Source organism: Eumetopias jubatus, unplaced genomic scaffold (genome assembly GCF_037043125.1).
Source record: "Eumetopias jubatus isolate StellerSeaLion01/CBP00866 unplaced genomic scaffold, mEumJub1_p1.0 scaffold_11, whole genome shotgun sequence".
NCBI lineage: Eukaryota > Metazoa > Chordata > Mammalia > Carnivora > Otariidae > Eumetopias > Eumetopias jubatus.
The window spans coordinates 68,318,069-68,338,566 of NW_028274817.1; the positions used below are offsets into that span (position 1 = coordinate 68,318,069).

At 40.5% G+C, this 20,498-nt stretch overlaps 1 protein-coding gene across 2 annotated transcripts in view; it reads left to right on the forward strand.

Annotated features, from left to right (window-relative positions):
* The first annotated feature begins 4,389 nt into the window (after nt 1-4,389).
* PHKA1 (phosphorylase kinase regulatory subunit alpha 1) overlaps nt 4,390-20,498 on the forward strand; it is a 158,602-nt gene continuing 142,493 nt past the window's right edge. For both annotated transcript variants that reach the window (XM_028101449.1, XM_028101450.1), the window contains exons 1-4: nt 4,390-4,825; nt 5,620-5,778; nt 12,918-12,965; nt 14,802-14,970. In XM_028101449.1, coding sequence (XP_027957250.1) covers nt 4,748-4,825; nt 5,620-5,778; nt 12,918-12,965; nt 14,802-14,970 — 454 coding nt within the window. In that variant the 5' untranslated portion in view covers nt 4,390-4,747. The remainder of the gene's footprint in view (nt 4,826-5,619; nt 5,779-12,917; nt 12,966-14,801; nt 14,971-20,498) is intronic.

The window sequence follows — 20,498 nt, forward strand, 5'->3', positions numbered from 1 at the left end:
GAATCGAGTCCCGTGTCGGGCTCCCTGCTCAGCGGGGAGTCTGCTTCTCCCTCTGACCCTCCCCCTTCTCATGGGCTCTCTCTCTCTCTCTCTCTCATTCTCACTCTCTCAAAAAATAAATAAATAAATCTTTAAAAAAAATAAATAAATTGAACATAAAAAGATGCTTAGTGACATTAGTAGTCAGGTAAATGAAACTTAAGGTAAGACACCATTTTGTACCCATTAGATTGCTCAAAATTAAAGTCTAATCATATCAAGTTTTGGTAAGAATGGGGGAAGTGGAGACTCATTCACTACTGGTTGGTGCAGATAATTTAAATGGCTTTTGGGGTATATCAAAAATTTTTAAATGCCTATTTCCAAAACATCCATATGCATTCACAAGAAGACATATACGCATATTCCCTAAAGTACTGTTCTCAAGAGTTCAAACCCAGAAACAAACTATGTAAATGCTCATCAATAGAGGAATGCTTATTTCTGTAGCAAAAATGCTTTTGAAAAGTTTTCAATCCCTTAGAAAGTTCCAAGGTCTAAATATATATGAACTTTTTGTACTGTAGTAAGTTGTTCTGTTACCTACACATTTTAGTCCAGATGGCTATTCTGAGACAGTGTAAGCAAAACTGGTTATAATAAATGAATTTTGTATTCCTAAGATTTGTTTTTCTTTCAGTATGTTATCATTTTGAGCTACATTTCTGGAAGCATATATGACAGGTGTACTTACCAACTGTGCCTGAAATAATTACATTTTGAAAAAAATCTGCCACTGCAAATCTCTAGCTTCCTGTCATTTCTTCATGTTGGAATTATTCCTACATGAATTTGTTTACTTCATATTCCTCAGGTGTGTTTATTTAAAATTTATACCCTGCCTACTTCCCAAATGATTTTAAGATAGCTTTTTAAAATTCATGTATAATAAGACAATTAAAAATAGCTCAAACTCATATGAGTGTATATGAGGGAGGGGTTCTCAGTGGAAAAATACATACGCTTTAATTCTCGGTAATTTATATTAAATTTAGCTCTGAACTTCCTGGTAGGAGCACTGATTAAAAGAGGGACTATTCCAAGTTAATTAAAGCTGACAACTATTTTCTTTTTCTCTTCCTAAATTCTGAAAAGTATTTCTTGCATGGTTTTTACCTATCCAGGAAATATGTCCTCTATAGAACTTTTGTAAAAGCTGCAGAGATTTTCCTCATATCCTAATGCATCCTTGATAATGTCTTTTAGTGAAAGTGTTGGTTGATTTTTGGGTTTGGGGTTATTTTATTTCTTTTTGGTGAGACTGGGCTAATGTGGTTCAGTTATGTTGCTTTCTGCTATGGTGAAAAATAAAATGTTTAACAAAGTATTTATTAAAAGATGGCCCCCTTACCACCTGCAAAATAAAAAAAAAAATAGAGGAATGCCTATATAAACCATGGTGTATGATAACATGATGAGATCTCCATGACATAATTTTGGATGAATAGGGCAATCTGCACAACAGGAAGTAGAGTATAATATTGTTTATATTAAAAGAATACACGGAAAACAAAAATATTTTATATGCATTTCTACATATATATGTTAATCCATAGGAAAAAAATCTGGGAGGATACAAACCAATCTTATAAGAGTGGTTACCTTTGGGAAGGGAGATAGAGGAGCCTCTGATTGTGGGTGATAGACATAGGGAACTTCAACCTTATCTGTAATGTTTTAACTTTTTTCATTAAGAATGTGCTTATATAGTGCTTCTATAATTTTTTCAAAAAATTGAAAGAGAATGAATGGGAAATGATGGAAAGGAGATAGTGTATGAACCTTTTCTTTCAAGAAATTTAATAATAATTTATTTTTACTTAATAATAAGAGAATAGCTAAGCAAACTGGAGGACATGTACTAGAGGGAAGATTAGTGCAGATATTAACATACAATGTAAACCATGGAAATATTTATGAAATGTGAAGTTTTAAAAATTTTGGATTTTTGAAGATTAGTATAATGAAAGCTTCCAGGTAATATAAAGGATCGACAATAAAATATTCCCAGGAAGTTGGAAATAAAATTTTATTTTAGAGTTAAACTATAAAATTAATATACTTTGAATCAAATAGAAAAATCACCTTCAAGAAACATAATGGCTTTCAGACTGGCAAGTCTTGGCTATAACCAGATTGATATTTTTGACATATATAAACAATGTGTCAGTGAGCCATGGAAGCACAGAAAAGGGAGAGTTGGTGAAGCCAACATAGAGCAGACCTGTTAGTTACTTAATCCTCCCATGCCCTAGTTTCTCCATCCCTACGATGGGGTTAATAATAGTATTTACTTCATACGGTTATTGTATAAAACAAAATAGTACTTGGTAAGGAGTAAGGCTTATGCAGTATTTAAGGGAGGGCCCCGTGGTGATGAGGCCAACATAAAACCATCACAGTTCTATTTCTCATTATCAACCAGCTCTCTGGTTCTCATACATTAATCTCATAAAGTAATCGGCATGAGTCAGCCTCCTGACTCTGACCAGTTCTGGGGCACCGAGGAGATCAAGTTTCTAAGACTGAAGGCTAAATACCCAGCCTGGACTGAGGTTGAGAGCACCAAGGTAACGCCATCCAGCCAGGCCTCCTGTTAGCCAGCCAGTTACCTTCCTTGGTGTCACCCTACCTTGGATATTCCTAATCTAGTCATACTTCTAAATAACTCAGGGTGCGAGGTGCGGGGAGAGCGGGGAGGGAGGTCTGTGCAGAAGAAATAAAAAGACTAGAAAAGTTACACTAAAATATTAACAGGTGGTTTTGTGTGTGAAGGAATTATGGATGATTTGCTTTACTTTTCTATACTTCTCAAGTTTTCTTTAGTGAGTATTTATTATTTTAATATTTTTAGAACATTTTTAAATGATGGTAAGGTGAAGAAAAAGAGAAGGCAGTAGCCTGAAGGGGACAAGGATTGAGACAAGGCTTCCGAGGCTACAAGCTGAGGGGAAGATGTCAGGGAGTTAGGGCCAGAGCAGGGAAGGTCAAGCACCCTTTCGACCAAAATGAAGTAGTTTTCCCCGGAAAGACTTTTTCTTCCCCTGTGCCTTTGGGCCTTGAAATGGCTTGTTATTTGCCAGTCCTGTCATTTGCATAGCAAGCGACTGCAATGGGAACTATTTGCTTGAGAATTCTAAGTGTATCACTGTGTCTAATTGTATCACTGACTGGCTGTTGAAACAGAAAGTTCCAGATCTGAGTTCTTGAGCATTTCCTCATTCCTCACCATCAACATTAAGGCATACTTGCTAGTCACCTCCTTGGTGCCAGGCTTGATGCTAATTGGGGCAGGGGTGCGCAGGGTGTTGAAAGGGAGGGAGCTTGTGAGAAGAGACTCAATTTAGAGAAATAAAAAGGTAAATGAAAATACAAAATCACTGTAGCCTGGGCGAGGCGGCTGGAGATGGCTTAGAACCACAGATGCTCAGAGTTGGAGTTGAAAGGTCAGTCTAATTCTCTTACCCTGAGATTCAGAGAGCAGCTGGTACTTAAAGCGAGCTTTGAAAGGCATGCAGCCTTGACACCAGCGGAGATCGAGCGTGGGGGTTGAGGGCAGCAAACGCAGGGAGCAACTGCCCTGGGCCAGGGCACGCAGCGGGGTGCGGGCCGAGAGTACCCCGTGGCCAATGATCAGTGTTACCTACAGGCTTCTTTTCTAGCCTCCCTTTAGCCCCTTTATTTTCAGCTGAGTCTTTGTTGCCTCAGCCTTGTGACCTACGTGCGCACGAGGAAGCCTTCCAAAGCAGTTACACAACCTCCTCTAACTCCTCTCCAGCCAAGGCCATCCTGAGGCACTGCTGGCCTCCCAGCCCAGTCCCCCACCCGGGGAACTAGTCTCCTCAAAGCGCACCACTGCCCCCTCCTTCCCATGCCTGGCTCTTCACCAGTTTCTAAGGAAGAAAGTACCTTAGGGAGTTCTTTCTTGTTCGGTTTGGGTCAGAGTGAGGAGTTTAATCTGAGCTTTTAGTCAAGAGTACAAAATACAGTAAAACCCCGGAGATACCAATTCTTTAGACCCTGGCCGCCAAGCGTGCGTCTCGCCTTTTAGGTTTGAAGTTTCCCTAGGTTCCTAAAACTAGGCCGGCAGAAGAAACGGCCTCCTCAACATCCTGCGTGCACAGCAAGCGTGGAAAACTTAAATAGTCATTGGAGGTGTTTCGAAAATAAACCTCTGGAGGCATATTGCCTACGGTGACACATTCTCGGACGCGGAGCGGGCGGGGGCGCTGGGGACCCGCGCGGGCGGGGCGGGCCGAGGCGAACCCCGAGGACGCAGCGCGCAGCTGCCAGGACCCGCCGCACCCGCCCCGCCTCCCGCTCGCGTCTCCCGCAAGGTGGAGGCAGCGCTGCCGCCCGTGACCCGCTGCCGGCGGCCGCGTCCGGGAGTTCGGCGGGGGATGCAGGATCCTCTCTCGGAGGCTGGACGGGAGTAAGGGCGGCAGAGGGCGACGCCGGGCGAGGAGCTGCAGCGGGGCCCTAGACCGCGGGAGTCTCGGGCACTTGCTGGCGTGTGCTGGGGCTCCAGAGGCCGCCGGCGCGTGCACGGCCGGCGCCAGGCCTGAGCGGTGGGAGGGCTCAGCCGGGGCCTGGCACTCGGGCTTCCCACCGCGAGGGCGGAGCTGCACTGGAGCCTCCTAACTTGGAGGGCCGAGGGCCCCCTGTGGCACGCAGGCCGTTTCTCTGAAGGGATTGGAAACGTGGCGCGATGAGGAGCCGGAGTAACTCTGGGGTCCGACTGGATGGCTACGCTCGGCTGGTGCATCAGACCATCCTGTGCCATCAGGTAGGTGAAGGGGTGTCGCCTGTAATCATCGAGGGTGTGCAGTGTGATAGCCTAGACGGAGACGGCTGGATGACCCCACCCCCCCCGTGTGTGTGTGTGTGTGTACGTGTGTGTACGTACCAGATTCTCCCGCCCCCCCCCCCCCCCAGCTGGGGAAGCCTTAGAGGACCCTGAAGAAAAGATAGGTGTTGGGCTTGGGCCGGGAACAGAACTAGGGTCAAGCACCGTTAGCGGGGAGCCCTGAGACTTGGCTTCTAAGCCCTGCCCTTCGCCCCCTCCGCCGTCCCCCAAGCCACAGCAGGGTTCCAGGGGGGCACAGTTGAAAGAAGTGTTGAAGCTTGTTTATTGACAACCCCCTCCCCTGCCCCAGGCTTGGGCGTCATCTTCTTGCCCTCCAGCCGAAGAAGAGACCTAGGGGAACATTTAGCCATTTTAAGGCTAGACTAATGTGAAAATTTGAGGTACCTCGTATATACTGTTAATTATATACTTTTTTCTAGTCCTTTAACGCTGGTTTTTCAGTTTTGATAGTTTATTCTTTCTAACTGGAAAGTTAAAACACTGCCTTTCTTTTAACAGTACTCACATTTCAGACGCGTAAAGCTTCAGCTAGCTTTTTCCCCTTATTCAAGATAGCAGTTGCTTGCACTTCGTAGGAAGAGGAGGTTATAAAACTCGGGAGTAGTGGAGTAGAAGAAAGACCAAAGTCCCTAAGTTACCTCATTGATAAGTTTGGTCTCCTCATATTAACAGCTTATGGTTACCTGCCTGTCCTGTTTTTCTTGGTCTTGCAGAATCCAGTGACTGGCTTGCTTCCAGCCAGCTATGATCAGAAGGATGCCTGGGTCCGAGATAATGTGTACAGTATCTTGGCTGTGTGGGGTCTGGGCCTGGCCTATCGGAAGAATGCAGACCGGGATGAGGATAAGGCAAAGGCCTATGAACTGGAGCAGGTACTTAGAATAAATATACAAGGACATCTGGAGCTGTGTGTGGTAGTGAGGGTGGGAGGGCGGGTTGGGGAGCAGGAATTAAAGGAAATGTAGCTCCAAGGAGCTAAAAGAACTGTATTTTTGCCTTTCTCCCTCCCTCTTCACTTTGTTGAAATTACATTCCAAAAAGCTTTCCTGTATTGTACTAAATTTTTTTTTTTTTTTTTTGATGTAGTGGAAACTTGAAACTTGCTGATTCAGGGCAAGAGGTCACAGTCTGTTCTGTTATAGTGGAAAAGCCTATCCTGGGATCTTTGCTGAAATTTATAATCCTCTTCCTAAGTAAAGGTATTTTGCAGCCTCGAGGCTATTTATTCTCATTGAGAAGAATGTTTGGGGGCAGGTATCTATCATTTTACTTCATTTTTTAAAAAATTATAGGTGGTATTTGTATGAAGGTAACTGATACAAATTCGCAGACCTTCACAACTAGACACAAAGAATTTATTTGTAATTTTATACCTATGACCTCTGTTTCAGAGCCTGTCCCCCTCCCTCAGCAAAATAAGGTCAGTCAGCAGATGCCTTTAAGCCAACTTTTAAGGCCCTTCACCTTTATAGAAAGTAGCATCCTTTATAGAACTGTTCAGAGAGTGCTGCATTCTCTTGAGTGACCCAGAAAAAGATATTCTGGGTTACATAGGGTCTCTTAATGTGATACTCTGCTGTCTGTTGTAAAGTACATGTGAACTCTCCTCCATTAGTGGAGAAGACTCTACACCAGCCGTTTGCTCAAGTGGTATCCCTCTGACTCAGGCAGTCTGAGCTCTAGTCTTCATCTATAAATCAGAATATTAAGGGCATCAACATATTGCGGGGTTGCAGTCCCTGGCGATAGGGAAGTTGCACTATATTGTCCTCTGCACAGCAGGTATTCATTATTCCTTCAAGCCATTATTGAGAGGGACTTAGGTCCATCAGGAAAAAAAAAACTGTTGGAGTTTTTGCTCTAGCCCAGGAAGTATAGATCAATATTTTTATGACATAAAAATAATACATAACTATTGTAAGAATTTGGAAAATATAGAGGAGTATTTTAAAAATCCTGTAACCCTACTCCTGCTCTCACCCCTGAAATTCTACATCCTACTATAATGTTTTGCTATTTTGATCTCAGTATTTTGTTTGTTTTGCTAGAGATTAATATCAGTGGAACAGTACCCAAGATTCCATACCTAGTACCATTTGACCGATTTTTTTTTCAGTACTATTAGAAGAAATCTGTTGTCTCCTTGTTGACATTTTTCCTTCTATGGTCCAGGAAGAAATAATTTAACAGAGGAAAGGGGGGAAAATTAAGGAAAGACTGAAATGTTTATTTTTTTATTATGTTCAATTAGCCAACGTATAGTACATCATTAGTTTTTGATGTAGTGTTCAGTGATTCATTAGTTGCATGTAACACCCAGTGCTCATCACAACACATGCCCTCCTTAATGCCCATCACCCGGGTACCCCATCCCCCACCCCCCTCCCTTCTGTAACCCTCAGTTTGGTTCTCGGAGTCCAGAGTCTCTCATGGTTCATCTCCCTCTATGATTTCTCTCCCTTCAGTTTTCCCTCCCTTCCCCTTTGGTCCTCCGTGCTGTTGCTTATGTTCCACATATGAGTGAAACCATATGATAATTGTCTTTCTCTGCTTGACTAACTTCACTTAGCATAATCCCCTCCAGTTCCATCCATGTCATCCATGTCGATGCAAATGGTGGGAATTGTTTACTTTAAAATTTTAATGTTTCATTAAATAGTTTGTAACATAGCCCAAAAATATTTTTCATACTACCTCAATAATAACTTTGAAATATCTCAAAAACGTTACGGCAATAGGAAGCATCTTCAAAAAAGAAACATTTCTCTGGGAATCCTAAAATTTGTATGGACTTTCATTATGAATTAAAACAGATTTTATTATTAGGTCTCATTAACTTTTTTTCTCAAACCTGACTCAGTTAATTCAGACCAGGGATCAGAAAACCATCTCTGTAAAGGGCCAGAGAGGAAATATTTTTGGCATTGTGGGTCATGTGTGATCTCTGCCCAACTACTCAGCTCTTCAGTTATTTCACAAAAGCATCCAGAGATTTATTTACAAAACACGTGGTGAGCTAGATTTGTCCCTAATCTACATGAGTGGTTCCAAACTCTGCCTGTACAGTGGCATCATTTGAGAAGCTTTTAAGATCTACCCTTACTGGACCCCACCCTAGAACAATTTAGATAAATCTCTGAAAGTGAAGCCCTGGGACATTATTATTTTTAAAAAATACTGATTCTAAAGTACAGCTAGGGATAATAACCACTGATTTGTGGCCAATAGTGAGTATAGATTAAATCCAGGAAATCCATAGATTAAATTCCCACCTACTCTCAACTCTCCACTACTGTGTGGATTTTCCCAAACCACTGACCGTTAATCATTTTTACCCTTCCTTCCAACTCTCACCTTGGTTCCTCTCTAAAAACAATATCAGAGAACTAAAGAGAATTAGGAGACGAGGGTTTAGGTGACTATTTCTATCTTAGATTGAGAATATAACAATGCACATATATGTTTTTATAAATGCCCTTTGCTCTTGGTCACATAGATATAGAAATACACCCATAAAAATAAATAGTCACACAAGTAGACATAGCTCTTTGGATGCCTTCAGTTCTGCTTCCTCCTCAGTTTTGTTCTCTTTGTGTAGTCTCTTATATTTTCTCAGGAGTTTAACTATTCCCTTTCTAAGGATGACTTCCCAAACCTCATCTTTAAATCTGATCTCACTTCTGTTTCAAACCCTGATTTTCATTGTCTTCTGCTTAGTTGCACCTGGCTTCTCAAGCTCAGAATGTCTGAAACCCCATGTTCCCTACTAAAAACAATAAAACAAAAGCGACTCCCGAAAAGAGCAACTCAGCATACATCCTTTATTCTCTTATTGGTGTCCTCATTCTACCTCATTCACCTGGGCAACATTATTTAGAGAATTTCCCATAGTGTATTCCACGGAACATTAGGCCAAACAAGTTTGGGGATATGTTAAACAGTGGGTTTCTTTACTCCATTATTTCTCAGAGTCTTTGATGTACTAATGTGCATTTCGAATCTAAGATGAGGGTGGGTTCTACAACCTTTCCAGATTTTCCTGGACTAACTAGCGTCCTATAAAACAGTGTTTGAAAAGTGCTGCCCTTAGGGTGATTTTTGACTTGTCCCTTTTGCCTTTTGATACATGCAGACCAAAGTCTGTTGATTCTTATAATTTTTCCTGAATTCATCTCCTCCTTTCTATTCCCTTCTGCCTCAACCACAGTCTAGACTTTGGTCACTTAACACTGTTGTGAAAATTCAAATGATACCATTTGCATCCTCAGCAATTTTTCTCTGGCTCTCATTTCCCTACCAGTAAAATCCAGATGTTTGAGATTGATAGGCAAGACTCTCTGGGGCTTGGTTCTAGCCTGCTTTTTCAGTGTCGTATCATTCTGGTGCCCTGCATTGTCATCCCCAGTTCCAACCAGGTTGGTGTCTTCATTACTCCTCTAACAATCCCTTAATAAGAATACCTGATATTTGTGTAAATACTTTTTGTTGTACTGCATACTTCCCCATAATTACTAGTATTTTATTCTCACAGGACCCTGTGATTTAGGTATTAGCTTCCCCAATTTACAAGTGAAGGGATTGAAGCTTGGAGATGAGGCTGGAATTTGGTGGTGCTATGAACACAACCTGGACTTAATGACTACAGATTAAGTCTTTTTGAATTTTTCCTCCATGGAAGTCATGGACATTCTCACCTTCAAATCTTTTTACAAGTTGTGTCTTCCACTCATAATGCCTGTTCTCGTCCAATCTGAACTAATACTCCCCTTTCAAAGCCCAGCACCACTCCCGCTTTTTCTGTGGTTTCTATCCTCATAAGACCACCACTCAATTGTACAGTGACCACTTCTTTCCTGGGACTACTTTCTTGGAATTCCTAGATCACTTGTGGTCTGTACCATTCAACATGTTCACTTTTTCATTTAGCAGACTTTATGTAATTTGTCATGTGCCAGGCCCTGTACTAGATATAAAAAAAAAAGGGACAAAATGTTTATATTTAGCTCTCAACTTCATATTTTTAAAATTTTTAATTTACAGAAAAGTTTTAAAAATAGTAAAATGAGCATATTTGCATATACTCTTTATCCCGATTCACTAAATTGTTAATATTTGGTCATATTTGCACCCGCCCTCTCTCAAAATGCATGCACACACACAATTTTTTTGATGAGTGATTTGGGGGTTACTTGCAAACACAGAATATACATTTTTAAAAAATAAAGGCTCTGTGGGGCGCCTGGGTGGCTCAGTGGGTTAAGCACCTGACTCTTGACTTCAGCTCAGGTTAGGATCTCAGGGTCATGAGGGCTCTGTGCTTAGCATGGAGCCTGCTTAAGATTCTCTCTCTCTCCCTTTCCCCCTCCCCTGCTCTCTCTCTTTCTAATAATAATAATAATAATAATAATAAAGTCTGCTCAGTCCATTGACTTAAAGTTTTATTTCTGAACCTGGTCTCTGTCCCTTTTTCTTAAGGAGTTTATAGTCTAATGGAGGAGACAGATATAAAAGCAAATAGTTAAACAATACATTAGGACAGATACTGTAGGCACAATATCTATAGGAGAGAAGTACAGTAGAAAGTTCTGTGGGACACAGAGGCAGGAATGTCTTTACTTTGAACAAAGCAAGGAAGGATGCACAGAGGAAATGGATTTTAAAGGATAACTAGGAGTTGTTAGGTAGACTATATTTGTAGTTTACTTTTTTTTTAACTTTTGTGTTCTTTCTCCCCCTTATCTTTATATTCCACAAAGTCTGGTAGAGTGTTTTATATATTTTAGATGCCCAGCAAACATCTGATTGTACATATACCTGGAGAGAGAGAGAGAGAGAGAGATGAATACTTACAGAGATATGGTGGCACTTGATGTGGTTAGAAGCGCTACTATATGAATGAACATGTATAATTAATACTAACTAGAACACTGAAACAGAAAAAGGCCAGTTTGGGGGAACACAAAGTACAGATAGTTTCCCTCATTCCTATATCCCCATGCTTTCTATTAATTTTATCCTGACTTGGAAGTTAGAACTTGAGAACAGAAATGGCTGACAGTGGCCATTCCAGGAGGACAAAAATGGAATTAGGAATTCTCCACTGGGTCCATGATTCCCACGTTTGCTGTTTAAGTTAAAGAAAACATAGGCATGCCTGGGTGGCTCAGTCAGTTACGCATCAAGTTCTTGATTTTACCTCAGGTCAGGATCTCAGCATTGGATCATGAGATCAAGCCCCCTATAGGGCTCTGTTCTGAGCGTGGAACCTGCTTAAGATTCTTTCTCCGTCTCCTATGGCCCCTCCCCCTCCCTGCTCTCATGGTCATTCTCTCTCTTTCAAAAAAAAAAAGAAAAGAGAAAAGAAAAGAAAGTGTAGGTGGCAGTAACAGGGCTTGATGGTAAAGAAAGTTGAAAGAGTGTGATAGAAACCTGTGAGTATGTGGTGACATGTAGAAGATAGTTCGGAATTGAATCAAGTTCCCCACAGAGGAGGCTGTGTTAAATGCTTTCTCTAACAGGGTATATTAAAAGGATGGTGTCTTTCATTAGGGTCAAAGTAGTGATAGAGATTTTTTTTTTAATTTATGTGACAGAGAGAGAAAGAGAGAGCACACAAGTTGGGGGGGGTGGGCAGAGGGAGAGGGAGAAGCAGGCTCCCCACTGAGCAGGGAGCCCAATGCGGGGCTTGATCCTAGGACCCTGTGATCATGGCCTGAGCTGAAGGCAGACGCTTAACTGACTGAGCCACCCAGGTGAGTCCCCCTTTTTTGTGATAGAGATTTTTCTTATAGGGGTTGCAGTCAGTTTCACTATTTATAATAAATGCTTCATGCTTTAAAAGATGACGAGATCATATACTGCCTGCCTGCTCTCTCTTGCTTTCTCTGTCTATCTATCTATCTATCTACCTATCTACTTCCCTTGATCTGTAAGGGGAGGGTACCATTTGTAGACAGAAATTACTTAAGAAAGGGAACTCTCCCAAGGAAACACTTTTTATTTTTTCTCAACAAAAGACTACATAAAGACTTGGAGCATAATTTAATAGATACTTATCCTTATTATGCCTATTGCTTATAGTCTTCAGTGTTTTGAAGGAATGACAGAGTGATCTGGATCCCAAGCAGATTAGTTTTCAGGGATGTCCTGAAGCCACCTCTGAGCTAGCATTCCCTGGAGTAACCTGGTTGTATTTCTTTTGGACTGTGAAATGGAAAGCTTAAAGAAATGGAGAAGCCATTTGATGCTGTTTTTCCAAAATGTATTGCCTACCCATGCCACTGTTGATGGGCCCTTCTGGTGTCATGTACTATAACTAGTGTAGCATATTATTACTATACCATATTACTATGTTATATTATGCCAGCTAGTACAGTATATAGTTGGTGATCAGAATTTTGGAATGTGATTGGAAAACTAAGTGCATTAGAAATTGCCAAACCCTAGTAAGAGAAAGAGTGTTGATTTGAGAATGAAGAATGACTGTAGCTTTTTTTCATGGAAAAGAGGTTGAGTTGCACTAACAATTCCCCTTTACATTTATTCTCAATTGAAGTTCATTTATTCTTTAAAGAAAATGTACAGATAAATATTTCTGTGAACTCCTAAAGATAAGTCTTGGCTACTTTAGAAAAAAGAAAGTGATGATGTTGGCTTCTCTAGGCCATAGGATCTATGATAGAATATCCTCACAGCTTTAGGATTTTGAGCTGTCTTTTCTCCAAGCAGAATGTCCTCTAACAGGATGGTTGGCTTGGTTTTATATAAACCTGTTGGAGCTTGGATTTTTTTTTTTTTTTTTGACTTGAAGGAGGCACCAACTGCAGCTTTTGATTCCACTTTTAGCTGCAATTTAGCCCTTCTGTGTGCCTGTAAAGTAAATGCCATGTAAATAGGAACCCTGGATAGGGTTACTTCTTCTGAAAAGGTCATGTACCAACCGCAGTTGCTGAGTAAGTGTTCCTGCATCTAGGGGTGTTTATAACAGTCTTGTTTCCATTTATTTCTGCAGAGTGTAGTGAAGCTGATGAGGGGCCTGCTGCACTGCATGATCAGACAGGTATGGCATTGTTAACAGCTCCCCCTCTAATTAAAAGCACATTGTAACAGTGTCTCTACCCTTTAGGAATTGTTCATAGCTTATATTCTTGCCATTTCACAAATAGTAGACACTAATTTTAGAAAATTTGCAGAATCGAGGAGGGAAATGTCACTCGTGTTCTCACCACCCAGTTACCACTGAAATGTTTCTTTCCAGTCTTTTTTTCCCGCTCTACAAATGCCTTTTTAGTATACTTCATCATTATTGTACATGCAATTACGTACATTGAGTAAAGATGATATAGACCTATAAGCCCTCATATGAAACCCTTAGGACCAGATAAATTTTAGAATTCAGACTTTTTCAGATTTTTCAGTACAGTGCAGATACTAGAATATTATGTTCTCAGCAGGTCCAGAACAGCACTGTATCATCAAAAACATTCATCTCTCCATAGGGAAACATGCATTTTCACACTCAGTGAAATAAGGAAAGACTACAAATAGCCCCATGTCAGTTTGAATCAAGTGTTGCCACCAAGTGAATTTTGGCACAGAACTTAAAGAGGAAGAACTTTTGTGGCAGTGTTTTAGATTTTAGGATTAGAGATTAGTGCCAAAGACTTATATCTGCTTGCATTAATTTGCATTTTCCTGACCTTGAATGAAGTTGAGCATCCTTTCCTGTATAGACTGAAAACTTGTATTTCCTCTGTTAATTGCCTGTTAAGTCCTTTATCTATTTTTATTTTAGGCTCTTTCTTGACTAATTGAGGAGTTGCTATACATTATGGATATTAATGTTTTGTCACATACACTGCAAATTTTTTTAGCATCCTGTGGTTTATCTCTTGGGTTTGTTTATGGTTTTTTTATTCAAAAGTATTTTACTGAAAAGAAAGTGTTTTGCTTTTATCCTAGGAGATCTTTACACATGTTGTACACATTGAATCTGAACTGACTTTCTTGAGACCAAGATTACATTTTATTAGAAGAAGCAGTCGAGGCCCACATTAATAAAGTGACTATCCACAGGCACGCAGCAAGTCTAAAGTAGAAAGAAATCAACTCCAGACTTCTGAACTTCTTTATCAGTGCTCTCTCACCTGGGGTAGATCATTGCCATCATTTCTTTTTTCCCCTTCTCTGCTCCTTTTTTTTTTTTTTTTGTATTTTAGATATTGTATTTTCTATTTTCCACATTACCAAATAGGTTTAAAGCCACCAATTTCATGAACCTTATTTAAAGGTATAGTAGTTTCTATCACATATCAGATGCACATACAATCCAACCTCAGTTTCAGGAACAAAGTCTTTCAGTTGATCCCTTGCACGATGTTTCCTTTCTGACCTCTGGTTTCAGCCTTTGTTCATATGTTTTCTCTGCCACTGCATGTATCTCTCCCCAGCTCTTTTCAGTATTCCTTCAAAATAGATCCCCTTATCCTAATTTCCCTCAATATTCCTCCCTCTGTTTCAGGAACAAAGGAATCCTTTTTACAACTCAGTTGTCTCTTACTAGTCTGTTCACACTCAACCCCTCTGCATCTCAATTTGTATCTACAGTGTGACAAAACAGCCATCTGAAGAGCAAAAGAGAGGTAGTGAGTAGGAAATAGCTGGCTTTAACTGGCATGATTTTATAATTGAATTGCTTAAATTAAAAAAAAAAAAAACAGCAACAGCAGACTTTCCTAGTTGCCTTAGTGTGGGGAAAAAGAAGTAACAATGTACTTTAAATATTCACCATGGCCTGAAACCTAAATGCAATGATACATGTTGGAGTACTACAGAAGGATGGCATATGGGACGAAGTTTCTGCATTGCCTTCCTTTACTGTTCTTGTTTTCTTCAGGTGGATAAAGTAGAATGCTTCAAGTATAGTCAGAGTACCAAGGATAGCCTCCACGCCAAGTACAATACCAAAACCTGTGCCACTGTAGTGGGTGATGACCAGTGGGGACACCTGCAATTGGACGCTACCTCCGTGTACCTGCTGTTCTTAGCGCAAATGACTGCCTCAGGTCAGTACCAGGACAGAATGGCTGGGAGCCCTTGCAGTGAGGAGCACGTGCTCTGGCACACGTGGCTTCTTCCAAGGTGTTGACCGGAAAACGACATAGCTGTTGACGTTGCTCAAAGACACACAGCAGAAATATAATATTTTGCAAATTTTTTACAGAGAAACAACTCTCTGAGGTCTAGTTAGTATTCTTTTACCTTGAAAAACAAGTCTGGGGTACTAATTAATTTTAAGAATGGAGAACCAGGAAATCTGGAGTAGATTTTATTTAGGTGGGTAATTTTTATCTTTCATTATGCCTCAGATACCATGAGATGGTGATGTGGGAAAGAAGGGTTAGGGTTTATTGCTTGTTCTCATGCTATGCACTGACCAGCCTTTAGTAAGTATTAACATAACTGAATCACCTACTCTTTATGTATATATTATAAACAAGGCATCTGTCCGAAGGCATCTAAATTATATTAAGGGAATTAACTTAGGAATCAGAATTCAAATATTGATTTTTTTTATTATTGAATAATATACCCTTTTCAGATGGTTTTGTTATTAGCTTTAGGTGCTTTACCTGAAAAAGGCAAGTGTAAGAACCAACATAATTCCCTTTCATTTCTCCTAACTTGGGGAGGACAATGAATCTGATTATACTCAGTTTGTAAATAAAACAGGACCTTTTCCAGATCTTCCTGAGTAAGTAAATGTACTCAGAATACTACTACATTTTTGACATTCTAATTTCCTTCTCTTTCTATCTAGCTATAGAACTAAGTAGTAAGGGCATTCAGGATAAGAATTGTCCCAGAATATTCTTGTTCTCCTTTTCTTGCATAAATAAATATTTGGTGATAAAGCCTTCCTTTTTTTCCCTCTGGAGTGCACAGCCCAGAACCTGAATTACCTTTTATTAAAATTATAACATAGCTACCCACATACTTCCATCTTTTGGAGGGGAGGTTCATCCCTGAGTAAATATATTTTTAGGTTTTATGTATTTAAATAGAATGGCAGCTATAACTCCATTTCTAATATTCTTTTAGTACCAACTCTGGAGTGTTTTTCTACAAAGCAAACTGTCTAAATATTTCTTATGGTTTTCATTTTGAGTCCAGAAAGGAAGCAGAAATATATTAAAGAGGCTTATATGAGACATATGCATTCAACAAATATTTGTTGATTTCTGACTTTTAATATTTGATTTTCACCTCAATAAGCTGACTTTGATAGGTGCTTAGAAAAAAAGATGGCTATAATTCGATCAGGCCAGGCGCCTGGGTGACTCAGTCGGTTAAGCATCTGCCTTCGGCTCAGGTCATGATCCCAGGGTCCTGGGATCAAGCCCCACATCAGGCTCCCTGCTCAGTGGAGAGTCTGCTTCTTCCTCTGGCCCTCCCCACCCTCATGTGCTCTCTCTCTCTCTCTCTCTCTCATTCTCTCTCTCTCAAATAAATAAATAAAATCTTTAAAAAAATAATTTGATCAGGCCTTTGCAGTATAAATAGGAATAAGTAGAATTTCACAAGTCAGAGAAGGAAAGGGAGTAGCATGGCTACAGCACAAATTTGGAAAGATACTGGCCACCAAGGTAAGACTGGTTATCTTCTATGGCTGGAGTATAAGATAGATCTGGAAAAATGCCAAAAGATGAAGCTAGAAAGTTGGAGCTAGCTGTTTAAGGGCCTGTAAATCATGCTAGGTTGTTTGGAGTTTAGTTTATAGTCATCAGAGAACCACTCAAGGTAAACAGTCAAGAAAGTTTCAGATGATTTGCTCAGTTGCAGGAGGATAGATGGAATGGGAGAGAAAATTACGCTGAAGGACTAGTTAGGAGGTTAGTGAAATACTTTAGGCAAGAAATGATGGAGAACATATGTAAGGCAGTAGCCTTCAGGATGAAAAGGATAGATGTGAGAGATAATCAGTAGATAACGTATGAAAGATCTTCATGGAAAATTTTCATCTTTCATGGAAGCAATTCTCTGCACATGTTTGAACTCTTAAAAATCTCAACCTTGGTTAAAAGAGAGGCTTAGACAAGCTGACTGCCATTCCCCCCAGCAAAATAACCATAAATTATGAAAATAAATTAAAAAAAACCCGACCATTTAGTCACTGGACATTGTCCTAAGGGCATACGGCAAGTAGAGGAACATTTATTCAAGCAAATCTAAATCTTGGTAAGAGCAGTGAGAGTGTGGCATTTCGACCACAACCTACTCCCTCCCTCGCCCCGCTCACCATGACACAAGCACTACTCAGCATGGATGTAGCCAAGAATATAAGGCTTCCTCTTCCCCTAGCTCCTGGTTTAGGGCTATGATCTCTCCCCGAGAGAGGTTGCCAGCATTTCTCATTCTCCCCACCTCTGTGTTACAGAAACTCTGGTCTAGCCAAGAATATCTAAGAGGTCTGGAACCCCGTTCCTACTCCTCAGTCCCACTCATGGAGCTTAACCCCAGGCAGAGCAGTCCAAGAATAATAGGCCTGGCCCACCTTGCTAGTAGCATGGAAGGAAAGGCAGGCCACACGAACAGAAAAGCTCCATAGTTCTTCCCAAGAAAACTGACTTTATTTGGAACTGACTGTGAGAAAGTTCAAGTCTAAGGGCACTCTGAAAAACAGTGAAGATTTTTGTTCTAAGAAATTGAGAGGTGTCTGATGCTCTATTAGAGCAACAAACTAACCCATAGACTAGCTAGAAGTTTTTAGCAAAGAACCAGGGACAGAGACAGCTAAAAAGAGTTATCCTAGGGTTAGAACAAGTGTCAAAGGCTGGCCTCAAAATCCTGAAATAGGTCTTGAATTTAACTGGATGAGACTGTAGAACAATTTGTACTTCGGGGCAATATACAGTATAATAGAACAATCAGCTGCCAATTGGTGGAGGTTAACAGCTGAGTATGATACCAATAGAGGCAGACACTTAATAGACCACAGAAGACTAAAACAAAAACTGTGGTCTTCCTTAGGTGACAGTGTGTATGCCCAAGGCTACATCCTCTGAGGAACAGCATCAGAGGCTGCATACTGTGGGAAAAATAGAGTTCATTGAAATTGTCCAGCCAAGTCACAAACAAATAGCAATTAAACATAAACAAGCCCCATATAGGAGGGTATCGACATATCTATAAAGTTTCTACAACATATTATCCACAATATCTAGTTTGCAACAAAGACGTATGACACATGCAAAGAAACAGGAAAGTCTGAGTCAACACACACAAAAAAGCAGGTAACAGAAACTGTCTTTGAGAGGAACCATTATGTTGAATTTAGGAGACAAAGACTTCAAAGCAGTTACTATAAAAATGTCCAAAAATCTAAAGGATACCATGCTTAACAAAGTAAAGGAAAATATGATGAAAGTATTTCATCAAATAGAGAATATCAATAAAGAGATGACAGACCTGTACCTCTGAAACAAATAATATATTATATGTTAAAAAAAAGAAGAAGAAGAAGAAGATAGCAGGAGGGAAAGAATGAAGGGGGGAAATCGGAGGGGGAGACGAACCTTGAGAGACGATGGACTCTGAAAAACAAACTGAGGGTTCTAGGGGGGAGGGGGGTGGGGGGATGAGTTAACCTGGTGATGGGTATTAAGGAGGGCACGTTCTGCATGGATCACTGGGTGTTATATGCAAACAATGAATCATGGAATACTACATCAAAAACTAATGATGTAATGTATGGTGATTAACATAACATAATAATAATAAAAAAAGAGATAAAAATGAACCAAATGGAGATTTTGGAGTTGAAAAGTATAGTAACTTATTTTTTTTCCAAATTTTTATTTCAATTCTAGTTAGGTAACCTATAGTGTAATATTGGTTTCAGAAAAGAATTTAGTAATTCATTGCTTACATAGAACACCCAGTGCTCATTATAACAAGTGCCCTCCTTAATACATATCACCCATTTAATGCATCCCCCTACCACTCCCTCCATCAACCCTCAGTTTGTTCTCTGTTGTTAAGAGTCTCTTACAGTTTGCTTCCTTCTCTCTTTTTTTCCCGTCCCATATGTTCATCTGTTTTGTTTCTTTAATAACACATACGAGTGAAATCATATGGTATTTGTCTTTCTCTGACTGACGTATTTCTCTTAGCATATAGTACACTCTAGCTCCATCCACATCATTGCAAATGGCAAGATTTCATTCTTTTTTGATGGCTGAGTAATATTCCGTTGTGTATATATACACCACATCTTCTTTATCCATTCATCAGTTGATGGACATTTGGGTTCTTTCCATAGTTTGGCTATTGTTGATAATGCTGCTATACACATCAGGGTACATGTACCCCTTTGAATCTGTTTTTTTTTAAGATTTTTATTTATTTATTTGACAGAGATACAGCGAGAGAGGGAACACAAGCAGGGGGAGTGGGAGAGGGAGAAGCAGGCTTCCCGCCAAGCAGGGAGCCCAATGCGGGGCTCGATCCCAGGACCCTGAGATCATGACCTGAGCCAAAGGCTGACGCTTAATGACTGAGCCACCCAGGCGCCCCTTGAATCTGTATTTTTATATCCTTTGGGTAAATACCTAGTAGTGCAATTTCTGGATCATAAGGTAGTTCTATTTTTAACTTTTGGAGGGACCTCTGTACTCTTTTTCCAGAGTGGCTGCACCAGTCTGCATTCCCACCAACAGTGTACAAGTGTTCTCCTTTCTCTGCATCCTCACCAACATCTGTTGTTTCCTGACTTACTAATTTTAGCCATTCTGACCAGTGTGAGGTGGTATCTCATTGTGGTTTTGATTTGTATTTCCCTGATGTTGGGTGATGTTGAGCATCTTTTCATGTGTCTGTTGGCCATCTGGATGTCTTCTTTGGAAAAATGTCTATTTGTGTCTTCAGCCCACTTCTTAACTGGATTAATTTGTTTTTTGGGTGTTGAGTTTGATAAATTCTTTATAGATTATGGATACTAACTGTTCTAAAGAAAAGATTCACGGCAGCCATACTCTTAGTTTCAAAGGGGAAAAACACTTTATTGATATTATAAAAATCTAATAGAAACAGAAAGAAGAAAAGGGAAATCTGCACATAGATGAGGGCAATACTAAGCAGAAAAGGAGACTAACACAGAGTTACATCAAATTGAACTTACAACATCCAGTCTCATTAGCTGGGGAAGCCCATTGGAGATAGCCAGGCTGGAGACCTGATTGAGAGCCTGGACAGAGAGTCCTCCCCTCAGGTGGGACTTCCAACTGACCGTCCCCATAAGGGCCATATTTATAGGTCAAATGACATGGCAAGTGATGGGGTCTGAAGTTAAACAGTTGTTTGCTTATGTGCAATTTGGAGCAAGCTGCAGTCCTATGCTATCATATCTTTATATATTCAAGGATCCTGGGCTAGGTGTGCTTACCTCCCCTCCCAGATTCTACTAGGGGGGAAGCAGCCCAGCCTGGAGCTGGAGGGGCTGTAAGGCAAAATTCATAGCTCTTGGCATCCAGACCAGAAGGGCCAATTCTGACCTGGAAGCCAGCTAATGTCAACTAATCAGGCTCCCAAGGTC